The sequence below is a fragment of the Lissotriton helveticus genome, chromosome 7 (genome assembly GCF_964261635.1).
Source record: "Lissotriton helveticus chromosome 7, aLisHel1.1, whole genome shotgun sequence".
NCBI classification, from domain to species: domain Eukaryota; kingdom Metazoa; phylum Chordata; class Amphibia; order Caudata; family Salamandridae; genus Lissotriton; species Lissotriton helveticus.
The window spans coordinates 592,670,267-592,691,092 of NC_136068.1; the positions used below are offsets into that span (position 1 = coordinate 592,670,267).

A 20,826-nucleotide genomic window follows, 5' to 3' on the forward strand; every position below is an offset into this window, starting at 1 on the left:
GGGATGGATTTTATTGAACATAAGTATCTCTTATTACTGATAGGTTTAGAGACCCCTGATCAGGACCATCAGCTTTCCATCTCAGAATGTGTGGATATGTAAAGCTGCATAAGTGACTTTAGATGTAGGAGATTTGTTTCTGCAGGCGATTCCCCTCTTGAGGGTACATCTACCTCTATCTCTATACACCAGGCTTTGAACATATCTGCACAAGTTGTGATGCAAAAGCTAGAGTGACACTTGGTTGTCTGTGGCGTTTGTGAATTATCAAAGACCTGGAAGACAATGTAGTCCGTATCAATTCCAATATCGCCTCATATTATTCACCAGTTGTAAGGTGACTACTCGCTAGGGCTCACTCCACTATTTAAAGAACTGATTAAAGAGTCAGTTGACTCATAGCTGGCTTTTGGAGACTGCCAGCCTTTTCTTCAATTCTGTTGCGGGTACAGAAAGATGGTGTAACAAGTTTACAGAACCCATATGAAGCCCATTTGAGAGGTTATTTGCGTTAGTGACACCCATCTACTGGGTAATAGTCAGTGGGAGATTTATTCTGGAAAGAGGAAGCAGACATATGGTAACTGGAGAGAGAAATTGAACCTACAATGGATTCAGTGAAGAAGAGGTTAGCCTATGTTTGCAGACTCTAAAATGCGTGAAGAAGGAAAAACGTCTTTCGATGGCATGATAAATGTGGCAGACATTGGATGTCTCCCATAAGGATAGGACCTTCACTGACAGCAGAGATATACACTGCCAGTAGAAAGCAGAGTGGGCCCTCCAGTGGATGGGTAGAAATTCACCTTTGATGGAGAAGTCGTTCTATGGATCTGATTTCTGGGAGAGGAGTTCAAAGGGCTGATGAGGAGAAAAGGGTCCTTAAATGACTGGAGGGAAACAATGGTTGCTCAGATGGATGGAGAGAGGATAAAGCTTGCCGATGGCTGGGGATGAGTGGTGAATATATATGGCTGCAGAAAGAGAGGGGAAAAGATTAAGAGAAAGAGACACACAGAGATAGAGACAGTGAAACTGTGTTCATATTTGGCAGTGATAGGTGTCTTTAATATTAGAATATTTGTTACTAAAATCATGGAACACATAAGACATTTATGAGGTGTCTGATTATTTTTCCCGACAACAGAATTAAATATATTTTTATTCCATTAATTAGATAGTATTCTTTCTCGTGGATAGAAATTTAAGGAGTAAGGTTCTTGACATTCAATACTTGAGCATGCATGTCACTGATGATGAGAGGAGGCTGCAGAATTCGGGGCATCGCCCATGGGACTGGCTCTGTACCGACTCATGACTTCTTGGATCCATGTACTGTAGGCTGCCACATTGGTGTACACCCCAGGCTTGTTCTCGTCTGCACATCCAGAGCCCCAACTGACAACTCCATGCAGAACCATCTGACCTTCGAGCTCACACACCAGGGGTCCTCCAGAATCGCCCTAGAAAGAGACATGATAGCAGAAGGGAGGGAAAAGGTTAACACAAGAAAACTATTCTACTAGAGAGATTATACTAATTTTACAGAGGCTGCAGAAAATGAAGCGTACACCAAGCTGAGCCCGTCGTAACTTCTGAATGTATTATTTTATCATTCTATATCATCTCTACATCTTTTCTCTTCTCCCTTTTTCTTTCTATCCCTCTACTTTCTTGCATTCTTTGCTTTTTCTTTTTTACCTGAATATTTCTATATTGTTGTTGCTGTTTCTTTCTTCACTTCAACTTCTCTCACTCTCCTCTTTCATGTAATTCTTTCCCCAATTATTTCGCTCTTCAGCTCATTATCTCTTTTTTCTCCCTTTCCAGTCATTCTCGCTGTCCTTCCTCCTTTTTTTCGTTTCTCCCCTTTCTTACCTTCTCTCCTTCATCTTTCTTTCTTTGCTTTATTTTTTAGGTTTCGTAACCTGGCGAGGGGCGAAGCCACTCCCAGATCGAAATCTGTTGTTTCTAATAGTGAGGTTAGGACAGCCTCTGTTTCCAATTGGCTAGCTCCATAAATGGAGGCTAGCCATTGGGAGGCAGAGGCTGTCAATCGCGTTTTCTCTCGAAAACGCGATTCGGGGGCGTTTCTCGGGCTTTTTTTAAGCCCCGCCCCTTTGTCCCGGGCCGCGCTGCCATTGGCTGCCGGCCCGGGACACCCCCGTGACGTCATTTCCCGGGCCGCGCTCTGATTGGCTGGCCGGCCCGGGACCTGACTTGTTATCTAGTGTTGCGACTGTCTGGGAATAATACGGAACTTCAATTTAGAAACGTGGGTCGGACTTAACAATTAACGAAACCTACTTTATTACAAACCACTGAACTCGTAATAAAACATTTTAATTTTAAGAAATAAGAGGATTATATGTAAATTAAATTTATAAAAAATATTTTACTTTCACCTTTTACGGATTTACTTTGTGTTGACAAGCCAGGGATAAGCCATCTACTTCACAGTGTATACTTTGTATACCGAGTTGATTATGCGAATCTGCGTTCAATAAGAAAGTAGTCATTTCTAAGATGACTGCTTCATTCTTCTATGGTTGCCGCGCGGCTTTACAGGTTATGATTTCTAACCCAGTCCTTCTTTTGTTTTGTTGCTTGGGTCTATGGACGCTGACAGCATGGAGCGCGCAGAAGCTGGGATCATGGGACAAGCACAGTTTTTACCTGTCACCCACGTCATCTTTGAAATGGACGGGCTGTTGCTGGGTCTGTAGCTCCGATTCCTTCTTTGCTTTTTAAATACACTATTATACCCCAGCCAGCTAGGAACTGAACATGCCTTTCAATTCACGTAAACAATCAGCTACTAGAGTCGAGCAGTTTACTGGGGGTGTTAAGTGAAGCCGCGTATTTTTTGTTTTTCTTGTCAGAGCTAAATACTTTTCTGTTTTTCTGAATTCATGGCATGCTAGTTGAAACGTTTACCTTTTCAACAGCGCACTTCCCTGGTTTTCTAATCTCTGCTGCCACACCCAAGCTTATTTTCCATTCATACTAAACCCTCCTGCGTGCACTGTGCAGGCGGAAGCCGGCGTTTCAGCAGAGCGTGTGCTTGCTAGCGCAGGTTCGGCACCATTTAAAACTGCCCTAATGTTAAATAGACATTAAGCTTAATTTGCAAAGGCTTTCGGAGTTTGTTTATGCTGTATCTACGTGCAGCGGGAAGTAAGTGATTGACCCTTTTAAAAAAAAAAAAAAAAAAACGGGCGAGTTAGTATTTCTTTCTAATTTAATTTGGGTCATCTATACTATTGGTTGTGGCTTAGATTTTACGCAGTAACAAACCTTTAGTTTTTCTGCTATGTTTTTGCTGCGCGTTTTCATAATTGAATGACACGTTTTTATTGATCAGTCCCAGCCACAGTGGATTAGAAACTTAAGCAAAATAAATATGCTCCCCGGTTGTATGTTTTTAAATTCCCGCCCTGCCTAGCCCCCAGGTTCCAACTCGTGCCTCTTTCTTCCACCAGCCACACCTCCTGTCTCTCACTCCTGCATGCTCTTTTTCGTCTTTGCCTCCTCCCTTTTCAATTTTTCCTATCTTTCTGACTTTTTTGTGCCTTTCTCTTGCTGTGTCAGTCTGATGATGAAAAACCAAAGCCACAGTTCCAAAACAATCTGTTCCCACCAGGTATACCATCAGCATACATTAAGCAACGGGTCCTATTGCTGGCCACACAGGTGGGAAGTGTTACAGGAAAATACATTTACACAAGCGATTCTATTTTCAAAAGACGTATCTCATTCTGTTGAGTTCATGCATGCCCGTCAAACTCCTGAATACGCTTGCATCGATTTCCACATGGTAAGCTTTTAGCATTAAAAGTTTTAGTTAAAAAATGAAAGTTTACAACATACGCACGTAAAGCGTATCTAAATATCAAACTTGCGCAGTTCCAGTGCTCAATTCTTCATTGTGCTCAATTTACAGTGGGCGGCGAGAAGCTTCATTTACATCTTGAATTACCCTGAGGTCACCTGAACTTTGGACATCCAATAGAACATTGAGTTCTACCTGAGGGTGAATAACTGAAATGGCGAGGAGGGGAGGGGTAGCAAAATACATAACTATTTGCTTTCAAAAACATGAAAATGCCACATTTGGTGCTCGAAAACAGCACACGATGGCCTACCCCACGCCTCTGCGTTTTCGTGATACTTGAGAAGCTGGACATATGCTGTTTGCACAACGGCTAGCCACTTTGTTTATTTTGCTAATCTTATGTTTATTTCTTTGTTTTTCAGGTCCAATATGGCCCGTGGCGTCTCCGTGCAGCTGTGTGCACTGCTGTGCACGAAGTGGTCCCGATATGCTGCTCTTTTGCTGTTTGATGTAATCTATCTTTTTGATTTTTGCTAATCTTAGGTTTTTTTCTCTCTTTTCTAGGTACAACATGGCCCGTGGCGTCTCCGTGTAGCTGTGTGCACTGCTGTGCATGAAGTGGTTCAGACAGGTATGTATGCTGCTGTTTTGCTGTTGCAGTAAGGCATTTTGTTTATTTTGCTAATCTTATGTTTATTTCTTTGTTTTTCAGTTCCAATATGGCCTGTGGCCTCTCCGTGCAGCTGTGTGCACTGCTGTGCACGAAATGGTTCAGACAGGTATGTATGCTGCTGTTTTGCTGTTGGAGGTAAGCCATTTTGTTTAATTTGCTAAACTTATGTTTATTTCTTTGTTTTTCAGGTCCAATATGGCCCGTGGCGTCTCCCTGCAGCTGTGTGTACTGCTGTGCACGAAGTAGTTCAGACAGGTATATATCCTGCTGTTTTTCAGTTAAGGTAAGGCATTTGGTTTATTTAGCTAATCTTATGTTTATTTCTTTGTTTTTCAGGTCCAATATGGCCCGTGGCGTCTCCGTGCAGCTGTGTGCACTGCTGTGTACGAAGTGGTTCAGACAGGTATGTATGCTGCTGTTTTTCAGTTAAGGTAGGGCATTTTGTTTATTTTGCTAATCTTATGTTTATTTCTATCACTCACTGCTGCACTCTCTCCTCAGCCTCTTACTGCACCATCCCTTCACTCTCTCCTCAGCTCCACTATACCGTCTCTTCACTGTTGCACTCTTCTCAGTCTCTCACTGCACCATCCTTTCACTGCTGCACTCTCTCCTCAGCCTCTCCCTGCACCATCCTTTCACTGATGCACTCTCTCCTCAGCCTCTCCCTCCACTGTCCCTTCACTGATGCACTCTCCTCAGCCTCTCCCTGCACCGTCCCTTCACTGATGCACTCTCTGCGCAGCCCCCATTGCATCGTCGCCTTAACTGCTGCACTCTCCTCAGCCTCTCCCTGCACCATCCCTTCACTGATGCACTCTGTTCAGCCCCCATTGCATCGTCCCTTCACTGCTGCACTTTCCTCAGCCTCTCACTGCACCATCCCTTCACTGCTGCACTCTCCTCAACCTCTCACTGCACCATCCCGTCACTGCAGCACTCTCTCCTCAGCCTCTTCCTGCGCCATCGCTTCACTGCTGCACTCTCTGCTCAGCCCCCCATTCAGGCTGCAGCCCTCACTCCTCCACTGCACCATCACTCACTGCTGCACTCTCTCTCAGCCTCTCACGGTACTATCCCTTCACTGCTGCACTCTCTTCAGTCTCTCACTGCACAATCCCTTCACTGCTGCACTCACTCATCAGCCTCTCCCTGCACCGTCCCTTCACTGATGCACTCTCTCCACAGCCTCTCCCTGCACTGTCCCTTCACTGATGCACTCTCTCTACAGCCTCTCCCTGCACCGTCCATTTACTGATGCACTCTCTGCTCAGCCTCCCATTGCATCGTCCCTTCACTGCTGCACTCCCTTCAGCCTCTCCCTGCACCGTCCCTTCACTCATGCACTCTCTCCTCAGCCCCCCATTGCATCGTCCCTTCACTGCTGTACTCCCTTCAGCCTCTCCCTGCACCGTCCCTTCACTCATGCACTCTCTGCTCAGCCCCCCATTCATCGTCCCTTCACTGCTGCACTCTCCTCAGCCTCTCCCAGCACCGTCCCTTCACTGGTGCACTCTCCTCAGCCTCTTACTGCATTATCCCTTCACTGCTACGCTCTCTCCTCAGTCCCACTGTACAGTCCCTTCACGGCTGCACTCTCTGCTCAGCCCCCCACTGCACCGTCCTTTTAATGCTGCACTCTCCTCAGCCTCTCCCTGCACCGTCCCTTCACTGCTGCACTCTCTGCTCAGCCTCTCCCTGCACTGTCCCTTCACTGATGCACTCTCTCCTCAGCCTCTCCCTGCACTGTCCCTTCACTGCTGCACTCTCCTCAGCCTCTCCTTGCACCGTCCCTTCACTGATGCACTCTCTGCTCAGCCCCCATTGCATCGTCCCTTCACTGCTGCACTCTCCTCAGCCTCTCCCTGCACCATCCCTTCACTGACGCACTCTCTGCTCAGCCCCCCATTACATCGTCCCTTCATTGCTGCACTCTCTGCTCAGCCCCCCCATCCAGGCTGCAGCCCTCACTCCTCCACTGCACCATCACTCACTGCAGCACTCTCTCCTCAGCCTCTTACGGTACCGTCCCTTCACTGATGCACTCTCCTCAGCCTCTCACTGATGCACCATCCCTTCACTCTCTCCTCAGCTCCACTATACCGTCCCTTCACTGTTGCACTCTGCACCCTCCCTTTACTGCTGCACTCTCTGCTCAGCCTCTCCCTGCACCGTCCATTCACTGATGCACTCTCTGCTCAGCCTCCCATTGCATCGTCCCTTCACTGCTGCACTCTCCTCAGCCTCTCCCTGCACTGTCCCTTCACTCATGCACTCTGCTCAGCCCCCCCATTGCATCGTCCCTTCACTGCTGCACTCTCCTCAGCCTCTCCCTTCACCGTCCCTTCACTGGTGCACTCTCCTCAGTCTCTCACTGCACCATCCCTTCACTCTCTCCTCAGCTCCACTATACCGTCTCTTCACTGTTGCACTCTCCTCAGCCTCTCCCTTCACCGTCCCTTCACTGGTGCACTCTCCTCAGTCTCTCACTGCACCATCCCTTCACTCTCTCCTCAGCTCCACTATACCGTCTCTTCACTGTTGCACTCTCCTCAGCCTCTCCCTGCACCGGCCCTTCACTGATGCACTCTCCTCAGCCTCTCCCTGCACCGTCCCTTTATTTCTGCACTCTCTCCTTAGCCTCTCCTTGCACCGTCCCTTCACTGCTGCACTCTCCTCAGCCTCTCCTTGCACCGTCCCTTCACTGATGCACTCTCTGCTCAGCCCCCCATTGCATCGTCCCTTCACTGCTTCACTCTCCTCATCCTCTCCCTGCACCATCCCTCCACTGGCGCACTCTCTGCTCAGCCCCACCCCCCCATCCAGGCTGCAGCCCTCACTCCTCCACTGCACCATCACTCACTGCTGCACTCTCTCCTCAGCCTCTTACGGTACCGTCCCTTCACTGATGCACTCTCCTCAGCCTCTCACTGATGCACCATCCCTTCACTCTCTCCTCAGCTCCACTATACCGTCCCTTCACTGTTGCACTCTGCACCCTCCCTTTACTGCTGCACTCTCTGCTCAGCCTCTCCCTGCACCGTCCATTCACTGATGCACTCTCTGCTCAGCCTCCCATTGCATCGTCCCTTCACTGCTGCACTCTCCTCAGCCTCTCCCTGCACTGTCCCTTCACTCATGCACTCTGCTCAGCCCCCCATTGCATCGTCCCTTCACTGCTGCACTCTCCTCAGCCTCTCCCTTCACCGTCCCTTCACTGGTGCACTCTCCTCAGTCTCTCACTGCACCATCCCTTCACTCTCTCCTCAGCTCCACTATACCGTCTCTTCACTGTTGCACTCTCCTCAGCCTCTCCCTTCACCGTCCCTTCACTGGTGCACTCTCCTCAGTCTCTCACTGCACCATCCCTTCACTCTCTCCTCAGCTCCACTATACCGTCTCTTCACTGTTGCACTCTCCTCAGCCTCTCCCTGCACCGGCCCTTCACTGATGCACTCTCTCCTCAGCCTCTCCCTGCACCGTCCCTTTATTTCTGCACTCTCTCCTTAGCCTCTCCTTGCACCGTCCCTTCACTGCTGCACTCTCCTCAGCCTCTCCTTGCACCGTCCCTTCACTGATGCACTCTCTGCTCAGCCCCCATTGCATCGTCCCTTCACTGCTTCACTCTCCTCATCCTCTCCCTGCACCATCCCTCCACTGGCGCACTCTCTGCTCAGCCCCACCCCCCCCATCCAGGCTGCAGCCCTAACTCCTCCACTGCACCATCACTCACTGCTGCACTCTCTCCTCAGCCTCTTACGGTACCGTCCCTTCACTCTCTCCTCAGCTCCATTATACCGTCCCTTCAAACTCTCTCTCTCACTACCTCACTCTCACTACCCCACTCTCTCTTTCACTAACTCAGTATCTCTCTCACTACCTCACTATCTCTCACACTACTACACTATCTCTCATTCACTCTCTCTCTACCTCACTACTCAACTCTCTTTCTCACAGCATCACAATATCACTACCACAGTAACTATCTCTCTAACACACTACTTCACAACTTCACTCTCTCTATCTCACTACCTTACCCTCTCTACATCACTACCTCACTCTATCTATTACTATCTCACTATCTCACTGCCTCACTATATCATGACACTCTCCAAAATTCACTACAACACTCTCTCACTACCTCACAACTTCACTCTCTCTCTCTCTCTCTCTAACTCACTGCTTCACTCTCTCTCACTACCTCACACTTTCTCTATATACTACCTCACTCTATTTCTATCTCACTATCTCTCTCTCACTATATCACAACACTCTCTCTAAAGTTCACTACATCACTCTCTCACTACCACACAACTTCACTCTCTCTCTAAATCACTACTTCACTCTCTCTCTCTCTCTCTCTCTCTCTCTCAAATACACTAACTCACTTTCACTCTCTCATACACTATCTCACTCTCTCTCTAGCTCACTACTTCACAACATCTCTCTGTTTCTATCTCAATACAGCACAACAACTCTCACCCTCACTACCTCATTCTTTCACTACCTCACTCTCTCTCACTACCTCACTCTATATCTACTTCACTCTCCCACAAAACAAAAATAACTACATCACTACTCAAATTATATCTATAACACTATCTCACTCTCTCTCTCACTAACTCTCTCCATAACATCACTCTATCTATTTCCATATCACTCTCACTACCTAACTATAACACAAGTCACTCACTCAAAAAATAACTACAACACTCTCTCGCTGACTCACTCTCTATCTCACTAGCTCACAAGTTCATTCTCTCTCTCCAACTCACTACGTCACTCTCTATCTCACTAACTCACTCTCTCTCTCTTTCTATCTCACTAAGTCACTTTCACTCTCTCTTAAACTACCTCAGTCCTTCTCTATCTCACTATGTCACAACATCACTCATTGTTTCTATCTCACTACCACCAAAATCACTCTCCATCACTAACTCACTCTTTCACTACCTCACTCTCTCTGTCTCACTCTATCTACCTCACTCTCTCTCTCACTACCTCACTCTCTCTATTTCTATCTCACTAAGTCACTTTCACTCTCTTTCACTACCTCACTCTCTGTCTCTGTTTTCGTTCAGAGGTAAGCCATTTTTTCATTTTTTTTGCTAATCTTATGTTTATTTTCTCTTTTCTAGGTTCAACATGGCCTGTGGCGATTCCCTTCAGCGATGTGCACCGCTGTGCACGGAGTTGTTCAGACAGGTATGTATGTTGATTTTAGTTTATGTTAGAGGTAAGGCATATTTTTATTTTTACACTGCACTGTCCTTTTACTGCTGCACTCTCTCCTCAGCCTCTCCCTGCGCCATCGCTTCACTGCTGTACTCTCTGCTCAGCCCCCCCCCCCATCCAGGCTGCAGCCCTCACTCCTCCACTGCACCATCACTCACTGCTGCACTCTCTCCTCAGCCTCTCACGGTACCATCGCTTCACTGATGCACTCTCCTCAGCTTCTTACTGCACCATCCCTTCACTCTCTCCTCAGCTCCACTATACCGTCTCTTCCCTGTTACAGTCCCTTCACTGCTGCACTCTCTGCTCAGCCCCCCACTGCACCGTCCTTTTAATGCTGCACTCTCCTCAGTCTCTCACTGCACCATCCTTTCACTGCTGCACTCTCTCCTCAGCCTCTCCCTGCACCATCCTATCACTGATGCACTCTCTCCTCAGCCTCTCCCTGCACTGTCCCTTCACTGATGCACTCTCCTCAGCCTCTCCCTGCACCGTCCCTTCACTGATGCACTCTCTGCTCAGCTCCCCATTGCATCGTCCCTTCACTGCTGCACTCTCCTCAGCCTCTCCCTGCACCGTCCCTTCACTGATGCACTCTCTATTCAGCCCCCCATTGCATCGTCCCTTCACTGCTGCACTTTCCTCAGCCTCTCACTGCACCATCGCTTCACTGCAGCACTCTCTCCTCAGCCTCTCCCTGCGCCATCGCTTCACTCTCTGCTCAGCCCCCCCATCCAGGCTGCAGCCCTCACTCCTCCACTGCACCATCACTCACTGCAGCACTCTCTCCTCAGCCTCTTACGGTACCGTCCCTTCACTGCTGCACTCTCCTCAGCCTCTCACTGCACCATCCCTTCACTGCTGCACTCTCTTCAGTCTCTCACTGCACCATCCCTTCACTGCTGCACTCTCTCCTCGGCCTCTCCCTGCACCGTCCATTCACTGATGCACTCTCTGCTCAGCCTCCAATTCCATCGTCCCTTCACTGCTGCACTCTCTTCAGCCTCTCCCGGCACCGTCCCTTCACTGGTGCACTCTCCTCAGTCTCTCACTGCACCATCCCTTCACTGCTGCACTCTCTCCTCAGCCTCTCCCTGCACCATCCCTTCACTGCTGCACTCTCTCCTCAGCCTCTCCCTGCACCATCCCTTCACTGATGCACTCTCTCCTCAGCCTCTCCCTGCACCGTCCCTTTATTGCTGCACTCTCTCCTTAGCCTCTCCTTGCACCGTCCCTTCACTGCTGCACTCTCCTCAGCCTCTCACTGCACCGTCACTTCACTGCTGCACTCACTCCTCCTCCCCACTGCACCGTCCCTTCACTGCTGCACTCTCCTCAGCCTCTCACTGAATTATCCCTTCACTGCTACACTCGCCCCTCAGTCCCACTGCACCGTCCCTTCACTGCTGCACTCTATGCTCAGCCCCCCACTGCACCGTCCTTTTACTGCTGCACTCTCTGCTCAGCCCCCCACTGCACCGTCCTTTTACTGCTGCACTCTCCTCAGTTTCTCCCTGCATCGTCCCTTCACTGCTGCACTCTCTGCTCAGCCTCTCCCTGCACTGTCCCTTTACTGATGCACTCTCTCCTCAGCCTCTCCCTGCACTGTCCCTTCACTGCTGCACTCTCCTCAGCCTCTCACTGAATTATCCCTTCACTGCTACACTCGCCCCTCAGTCCCACTGCACCGTCCCTTCACTGCTGCACTCTATGCTCAGCCCCCCACTGCACCGTCCTTTTACTGCTGCACTCTCTGCTCAGCCCCCCACTGCACCGTCCTTTTACTGCTGCACTCTCCTCAGTTTCTCCCTGCATCGTCCCTTCACTGCTGCACTCTCCTCAGCCTCTCCCTGCACTGTCCCTTCACTGATGCACTCTCTCCTCAGCCTCTCCCTGCACTGTCCCTTCACTGCTGCACTCTCCTCAGCCTCTCCTTGCACCGTCCCTTCACTGATGCACTCTCTGCTCAGCCCCCCATTGCATTCACTCATCTATCCATCCTTTCCCTCATCATTCCATTCACCCCTTCACTCATCCATTCATACTTTCACCAATCCATCCAGCTATGGCTTCCTTGTATAACACATTTTGTCTGCAAAATGTCTGTAATATACATTAAAAATAAATTAAAAAATAAACTATTTCCAAGATTGTCTTTAAAAATTAATCTAAGTGATGAGCGCAAAAATCTGTAGAACAGAGCTGGCTCTTTCACACCACACCTCCCCTTCACTCCCACCCCCTTTGAAAGGCTGGGGCCCTGGGCCAGAGTCCACTTTGCAGATGCCTTAAAAGTTCTCTGAAAAAGTAGAGCTAACTCTCCCAGGAGGGGGTTAATTCACAGCGCTGAAATGCTTCAGCTGCAGTGGGAGGCAAGGGGTCTCCTCTACTAAAACTGAAAGCGTGTCTAACTTTTTGTAAGGCGAAACCGTTGCATTGTAAATGCTTGTTTTCTTCTTTCTCTACTTGTTATTCCACTCCTTTCTGTCTTCCCTTCTTTCTTCTTATATTCCTCTTTGTACTTTGACTGTCTTCCTTTCTCTTTCTCACTTAATTCCTTTAGTTGTTATTTTTGCTAATTCTTTCCTCTTGTGCTTCACTCCTTTTATCAATTTTCTCTAATCTTCAGTTTCTTAATTTTTTCCTAGCCCTCTTTCTTTCCTTTCATTCTGTCCTTTGCCCGTTCTCTTTCTTTCTGATGTTTTTCTCTTTTTTCTTTTTATCTGTTATTCTTCCTTCTTTCTTATTCTTCTCCAGTCATTTGTTTCACTGCTTGTTTCTTTTTAGTTCCTCATTCTTTTTCTATTCTCTTACTCTCTTTCTTCTTCTATCTCCTTTCATCTTTTGCTCTCTTTGGTTTCTTTTTCCCTTTTTCCTCTTTCTAGTCTTTTGTTCATCCTCATTGATTCATTTTTTTCTTTCTTCTGTTCCTTTCTTTTTGCTCTCCCTTCTATTTTCCCCTCCATTCTCTTTTTCTGTTTGTCTTTGTTTTCTCTTGTTCCCTCTCAAAAGTAACATGACAAAATTGGTTCTTGGGGACTCCATTGGTAAACATTTTGCCATACTGCCTTTAATTCCTCTTGCTCCCAGAGACTGAAGTGGTATACACCACTGGCAGTGAAGTCACCTAGCCTTGGTGTAGCCTTATTCTTATTGAATCCTTTTATTAGACAGCAGCTCAGTATGGTTTTCAATTATCACAAGTAGCTCCTGACTCTGTGTCAAGAATTTCTGGGGCTAAGATATGTAAACCTCTGTGATTCCCCATCTCTTCACAAAGTAGGAAAACTGAAAGTTTGTCTGAGAGGAAGCCCCTTTAACTTTGTCAAACTCTGAATTACCACTATTGCCTCTCCTGAAAGTCAGAGCCTTATGGCAGAGAAGCAGAAACCCATTTTCTCTTCTCTGAGCGTCAAAAGTCAAATTCTGGCTTGGTGTTTCATTATGGTCACACCTAGTACACATTGTATTCTTCTATAATATGCTTTTTACTCCCTTCCCTACTCTCCATCCTTTTATGTTGTGAAGTAGTTGTAGTTTATGTTTCCTGTGTGGCTGGTTTCTAATCTGGAGTGCTAAGGACTGTTTGTCAATAGCACCAAATGTCTTAAATGACAATGTTATGCCTAGCCACTCTTGTGCTATGGGAGTATAGGTATCTAGGCCTGCATCACTGTATATGTGTACTACAGACAACACACTATGACCCCCCCTAAACCAGAGAATCTAAAACTGAAACATGGTCATAAGAGAGTCAATGGGGAGTGGGGTCACAGGAACCCCCTTCATTTTCTCAGCGTGTTCTACCTGGAATAAAGGGTTTTCTCCAGGTGAAAGGTCAGCCTTACCTGGCATGCATCAGTACCTCCTTCCAGGAACCCAGCGCACAGCATTCCGGGGCCAATGCGCTTCCCATGGATGTCTGGAGCACGGCAGCGATCCAGGGGGATGATGGGTACAGAGGCTTCCTGCAGAAAATCTGAATACTCGCTGGCTTCTGCGTGAGAGAAGATTGCCCATGTGAAAGGAGGAATCTAATACTGGGAGAGAGTAGATCCATGTGCCTCAGTTACAGGATGAGACCCAGGCCCCAGCCGATCCATAAAATGGGCCTAAAATGATCATCAACAGGCAAGCATGATTATACACCTGAGGTTGCTCAACTACCAACCACAGAGAAAGCTCAATCCCTTACCCTACACACTAAAGCAAGTCTTCAACATCTCATCCTACACTTTAAAGGCTTTCAATCCCTAAGCCTATGTACTAAAATAGTTCTCAACCCTTCTGCCAGGAACTAAAGAAGGTTCTCACCCCCTCATCCCATCCCATATGCTAACAAAAGTTCTCAACTCCTCATGCTGTGCACTATTGGTTCTTAATCCTTCATCCCAGGTATGCAAGATGGTTTGTAATATTCATTCAAGGAACCAAAGAATCTTCACAAATCCTTAATATGTATGCACGGCAGGAGGATCTTCCGTTCCCTCATCCTTTACACTTCTGATCTGCTTCATCTGCTCTGCCCCTTCCACTGCTCTTCCCCTTCCCAGCTTTGCCAACTTCCTCTACTCTGCCCACTTACATTGCTTCAAGCCTCTTCTTACCAGGTTGTCACTCCGTCTTTATTCCGACTTGTCCACTTTCGCAAGAATTTGCCATTGCCCATTTCGAATGTTTCTTCACCACTGATTTCCCCCTTGTTGTGTACAGGCCCTTTGTATGCTCACTTGCTTGTTCTGACTCCTCCCTCTGCACTGACCTCTTTCCCTGCTTTGCACACTTTCCTGGTCTGTACTGTGATCCTTCTGTATGCCCTTTCCAAACTTACCTTCAAACTGATGACCCCATCCCACTATTTCGCACTGCGTGCCAGCGCTCACAGGATCTTGACCACTGGGCAGACAGGCCGGCTGTATGAAAGAGGAGTACTCGGCACAATGGCCATCCTTCTCCTTCAAGCGCACCAACGCTGCAAGGAAGAGAGAGATGTGGATAAAGGCTGAAGGAATTTGAGAGAGTATGTTGGGTTAAGTACTCCTAGGGGATCTGTAAGGCGGTGGGTGAGGTGCTGCTCTCTGTTGCAGTGTTATTCTCTGCTGGAGGCACTTCTCTGGTCTCTAAGGGGCTCAGTTCCAGTAAGAGACTGTTGCTGGTCATCTTATGCTTTACTAGTATTCAATGTTATAATTTTTGGAAGCTGAGTCCTCCACCAGCTCCCACTCTGCCTCTTATGTACATGTTATTCCACTCCTTTTTCTTTATCGACCACCCAAGTCTTACTTTGCCTGCTATGGCCATGAAAGGCTATCACTCAAAGACCCAGGGCAAATATTCCATCATGTGGAGAACCTGACTCTGTGTTTTGAGTGGACGAAAATTGATTTTTACTGAAGAGGGTTCTGATCTGGGGGCTGAAACACATTTCTGAGTCCATGGTGAAACCTAGAATTTCCACAGAATGAAATGAATGAATGGATGACAGTATTGATAAGGTACACACTAACTATGAGATGAAATACCTGAATAGCAACTCCAAAAAATTGTTTCACCATACCATTGGTGCCAAAATATTGTGAACGCAATATTGAAGGTGAGAATATATTTTTTATATTTGTTATTATTATTTTTGACTATAACGTGCTATATTAGTGTGGTAGTATAAACTATAACTTTAATGACGTTTCTTTTGTAAATATTTTGTAACACACGTTTTTATATTTAGCTAATACATGACATAATTTTCATAATGCTACTTTTTTTAAATATGCAAAAAAGAAGCAGAGAACTCTAGGTAGTTCTCATGTTTGGGTGGAAAGCAGCTCCTCTATAGGGCACTCTCAAGACCAGCGACACTCTAGATCTGCACACTTGAAATGTTTGCTTTTCTATCAAAGTCTTTAAGAATAGGATTAGCACAATTTTTGGAAAACGGGGACCCCTATTCCACCGCATTGCCTCCTTTAAATTTTCCAACGACCGAATATGTCGTATAGCACCTTTCTTTCTTTGGTCTTGTGTTATGTGATTACATGTGATATATGTAGTTGTATGTATTTTGTTAAATTAATTGCTACTAATGTTGAAAAGATATTTAAAAATGACATAAAATATTTATAACAAATGGAAAAAAAAAGATATATATATATTTATATATAAATAAAATGGTTTCTGAATTTGGATATACATTTTTGTAGCATTTATGAACTGTATTAGGTCGCAAATAATTTGATTGTATGTATCATCAGGGCGGTACAACAATATTGGTTTGCTATATAGTCTCTTTTCATAATAGGATTAGCACAGTGCCATCCACGCTGAGATAGAAAGGGACAAAGTCTTTTGCCATTTCTTCAGCAAAGTCTTTACGCGTAGGACTAGCACAGTGCTGTCCATGCCGAGCTGTAAATGACAAAAGCCATTTATCACTCCGGGCACAGTATTACAGCTTTGATTTGCTAAAATACAGGTGGATGGCACTGTGCTATTCCTATGCTTAAAGACTTTGATAGTAAAGCAGACATTTGAGGTCAGCAGATCTAGAGTGTCACTGGTGTTGAGGGAGCTCTATACAGGTGCTACTTTCCACCTAAACTTGAGAACTACCCAGAGTAATATTTTATTAGTCACTCTGTGCCTGAAAGTGTATTGCTTTTGTTTTTTAAATATGTTAACTTTTTTGGGGTTTGAGAGTTAAAATAGTAAATCTACCCCCATTCCTCCCAAATATGTGCACTTTTACAAGTATTTGTGGGATTGGAGTTACAATACTTAAGTGACAACCCACATATATGTTATTTCCTTTTATTTGATTGCTGGAGTTACATTAGTAAATCTGACCCTCCCCAGCTCCTCAAATATTCAATTGTTCCCTAATGTGTGTGAAAGTGGAGTTAAAATCAGGCTTTTTTATTAGTGTGTATGGCTGTGGTGTTGGCATAGTAAATATAAACTTTTAAAAATAGGTTATTTTAAAAATGTGAATAGTTTTACATTATAATAATACATCTAAGTGTTTCATATTTATATATTGTTTAAACATTTGTAGAATTACAGATATGTGGTATTATCATATTAATTTATTTAAGAGGGTATTTTTTTAATGAAAAACATTTGGATAATTTCATTCATTTTTATTATGCTTGTGAAATGCTTACTTATTTTTAAAGAATTCATTTTAACATTTTGGAATAGTTATTGTTACTTTCATTTAGAAAATTATTTTTGCAGATGTGAAAGAAGTTACAAAATATATGATATTTTATTTCAAATAAAAATTCTACATTAAATATATTTTATTACACAGAATAATTTGCATCCATGAAAAAATACGTTTTTATAAGGTGGTTATTTTTTTATTGTATTATGGTTAAATCTATTTACTTTTATTACAATAATAAATGTTTGTACCCTATAACTTTGTAGTCATTGGGGCTCACTGACAAAAGCTTTTATGAGTACAGGAAGGAATCTTATATGCCTTTGTGAGTCTACCCCGACCGAAACTTCCAACTCCTTGTTAGTAAAAGTTAAAAGAGGGCACAGTCCTTTCTATTTATACTAAGTGTAAATTATTTTCCCTGACTATTCACATTTTAGTCCCTTTTTTGATGTTTAGGGCCAATTGACAAAGGCATGTAACACTACCAAAAAACAGTAGAATTAAATTACATAATGTGAGTAATGCCTCTGTAAATATGCCCTGATAATCTTGTATGTTGTATATTTTTACTGGCTATATTGTTGCTGTTGATATTTTTATTTTGATTATAATAAAAAGAAATACTTTTGTTAACAATATTTTGGACACAATATTATTGTGTCACAATATTCCATCATACAATATAGAATCCTGTGAAAAATATCATGGCATCGGATTTTTCTGACATATTGGATATTACATTGATTTCAAACCTCCTATGCCTGACTTGCTTTAGATTAGTCTTCAACCAAGTATTGCCTAGTTTGATATTGTATCAGTTTCTGTCCTCCGACAAGAAATAATTCATACTGAAACACGTGTTCGCTAAACCCTAGCCTGAGCTTGTCTTTGTTGGTTTTGTTATTAAAATATTTAACAACTGAAGTATTCAAATGGAATTACTGCAGGTTGTGATGTGCTGTATGTGGGTTCACTGATGTTCAATAGGTTTTGCTTCCGGGAAATTTTATCTTGGAGAGAGGTCACAATTTATGCTGGGTCTACAAATCTGGGCGGGGTCATTCTTAGAGGCTACATTTTGCCAGGATTTTGCATCTTATTCAGTTAAGTATGTAGTATATCCCCACATCTGGCCTACCCAACACAGGCCTATTCATCTTAAGTTGCAACTCACCGATGTCATGGACATATGTGCTCTGTACATATTCTTCATGTGGAAAGTACGCCTGCACCTGAAACGTAGCTGTGTTCTTGCTGGTCTCGTTGAAGTTGTTCTGCCCAAGTACAATAGTCATCTGAGAGGGGTCAGAGCTGAGGACAAAGACACAGTGTGCTGTTTACAATGCTTTGCTCATGCTATTCAGCCACAAACCATCTGCAGAGGAGTAAGGCACTTCAGCTCTGAATGCGGGAAGCCAAAGGGAGGCCCCAATGTACACTTTATAAAACCAGTCTCCGCTGGAGGTCAAGCCAAGCCATCGTCTGATGGTTCATCACTGGTCTGTGCCAGCATTTAACTATTCACCATATGGGTGTATTTGGAGAGTCAGACCTACTGTAGATAAAAGGTGCTGCTCTAGGGATTACGAGATTGGAACACGCTTTGTAAGGAAGAAATACCAAATACTGGCAAAGCTTATGAACTGGAGAATCAGGATAAAGGATCGGGCTGTGGGATCGGGAATCTGGAGAACACAATTGTTGAAGGTGAGAAGCTAGGGGAAGGGAGGGCTGTAGAATGTGCAAACTTAGGGATGTGGGAACTTTTGACAAAAGTACAGAAGATCAGGGAGCCAATGCAAGGAGGGCTGAACATTCAGGACAAATGTAGAATAGGTAAGTGGAGAATCAGGAAATTTCTTGGTCATGGAGACTTAAGAATATGGTATTTGATGATAGGCTTTGAAGGTTTAGGAAAGCTGTATAGGAGAACTAGGAGAAGGGTCCAGAGGGCTAGAGGAGGGTGTAGGCATTGGATGATATACACTAGAAGTTTTGAGGTTGAAACATAGAATCAGGACTGTAAGTGTGGTGTACAAAGAGAGGAAGAACTGCAAACGCTGCACTGAAGGATCTTGGTACTAGAGAAAAGTAGCGGTGAGCACAAGATAGTCGAAATGAAGGCTATGGGAAATGGAAACTTGAGACAGGAGGTCTGCTGCATAGGAGAATTTTATGTGGAATGAAATTGGGAAACAAAAGTCAGACCTGGAGAAAATGGAACTAGGGGCTGGGGCATCCAAAGATGAGGAACTGAAGGTATTATTAGGGTGCGGACACTGACGTACAGGCTTCTATACCATGTGCATACTGAAGTGTCTGCTTTTCTCAGTGACCATTAAAACTTACTCTGATTGTTAAGATAGGGCATGGATGGGGGCTGGTGATGGGTGATGCTGTGTGATGCAAATGTTGATCATTGAAGATTTAAACTGATGGTGACTGGTGACATGTAGCACTGATGGTGATGGATTTATTATATTCAATTGAATTCAAAATACTTTATTTTGGCTACATGCTATAAAAGTATAGAAGACAATTTCATCAACATAAAATATTAAAATCGTGCTATTGCACACCATAAGCATGTAAAAGCAACATAAAACAACATCATACAATCTATATTATCAGAACATTTTTCCAGCTCCATAAATAAAATCACAATGGTATGGCTAAGCAATCTTGGACCATGTGTACATAAAGTGCCATAGTGTGTAAGAAAGAGTGGTTGACAGCTCAGAGCAGGCCCTGATCATTCCTAAATGTGCAAATGGGGCATGAATCGTGACCACTCTCTACTAATTTTTAGGCAAGTATATTCTTGGGGCACAGCATCACAGATTTCTCATGGGGGTGGAATAACAGAATCATTAAAAGCCCCCCATGCTATCAATGTATAAGGCCCTGTGTTTGCTTTAAGGATCAAACACCTGGTCCTCTCCATTGCCAAAAGGTAGCGAGAAACGGCAAAGACAATACATTGTTTTGTGTCATATCTTAAGTTACGAAGGGTCCCTACATCCCTTCTCACCCCTAGTATTCGACATACTGTAAGGATCAATTTTTTTCTCCAATTGTCATAGGCAGGACAGTAGAATAGGACATGCTCTACAGGTTCCTTACTGGCACCACAGGCGGGATAATCCCATCTACCCTGCTCATGCTGGCGAGCCCAGCTTGAGGTAAAGGAGAATAGAAGAAGAGTTCCATAATGAAACTGCAGATATCGTCTCCGGGCTCCCAGCGGTTCATTCTCATCAAGGAACCCTTTCTTCTTAAACTCGAATTTCGCTGCTCAGAAAGCATCAGATAAGAACCAAAAGTGGCTTGAGACTGCATTGAATCCAATTTGTACTGAGCATAATGCAATTTAATGGTATTCCAGCTTATGGACCCAGCTGCCAACTGGTCTTCCCACAGGGATCCTATACCCAGCTTTCACCATTTGATCCCTAATATACCTACTCCATGGGATTTTGACAGAGCCAGGGAGCCTCAGTATTTCCTCTAGCCCCTTACGGTATGTTATAAGCTTGAGTACTGATTATAAGTTGCATTTGTGGTGATTACTTAATTCCTGTTGTTTATTGGGTTTATTTGCCTATTTTGTGCGTAGGTAATGAAATTGAGAAACCAGATTTCACCACTCGATTTAGGAAAACAATAGATATTTGCCATTTTCTTGTCCACTGTGGTGCCTTTCTTCTCAGGAATGCATTACGAAATGTCCTAATTATAAGTAGATAACAGGGGGCTAGTTACATAGAGAAAGACAGGAGGTGAAATAATGAACTTTCCTCTGCAATGTGGTGTAATTGGGAGAGGGTCCTCTTGGAGTCCTGGGAATCACCCTCCCCTAATAATGCTACTTACTTCAAAAGAGATAAAGTTCACCCTTATCCACCACAAAGAGCTGGAATA

The 20,826-nt window shown here is 44.9% G+C and overlaps 1 protein-coding gene across 1 annotated transcript in view; it reads right to left on the reverse strand.

Moving 5' to 3' along the window:
- Window positions 1–1,040: 1,040 nt before the first annotated feature.
- The window catches only part of F12 (coagulation factor XII), a 119,931-nt gene continuing 100,145 nt past the window's right edge, over window positions 1,041–20,826 (reverse strand). Inside the window, exons 11-14 of the mRNA XM_078653206.1 lie at window positions 18,080–18,216; window positions 14,575–14,715; window positions 13,592–13,740; window positions 1,041–1,463 (exon numbers count right to left, since the gene is read on the reverse strand). Coding sequence (XP_078509332.1) covers window positions 1,248–1,463; window positions 13,592–13,740; window positions 14,575–14,715; window positions 18,080–18,216 — 643 coding nt within the window. The 3' untranslated portion in view covers window positions 1,041–1,247. The remainder of the gene's footprint in view (window positions 1,464–13,591; window positions 13,741–14,574; window positions 14,716–18,079; window positions 18,217–20,826) is intronic.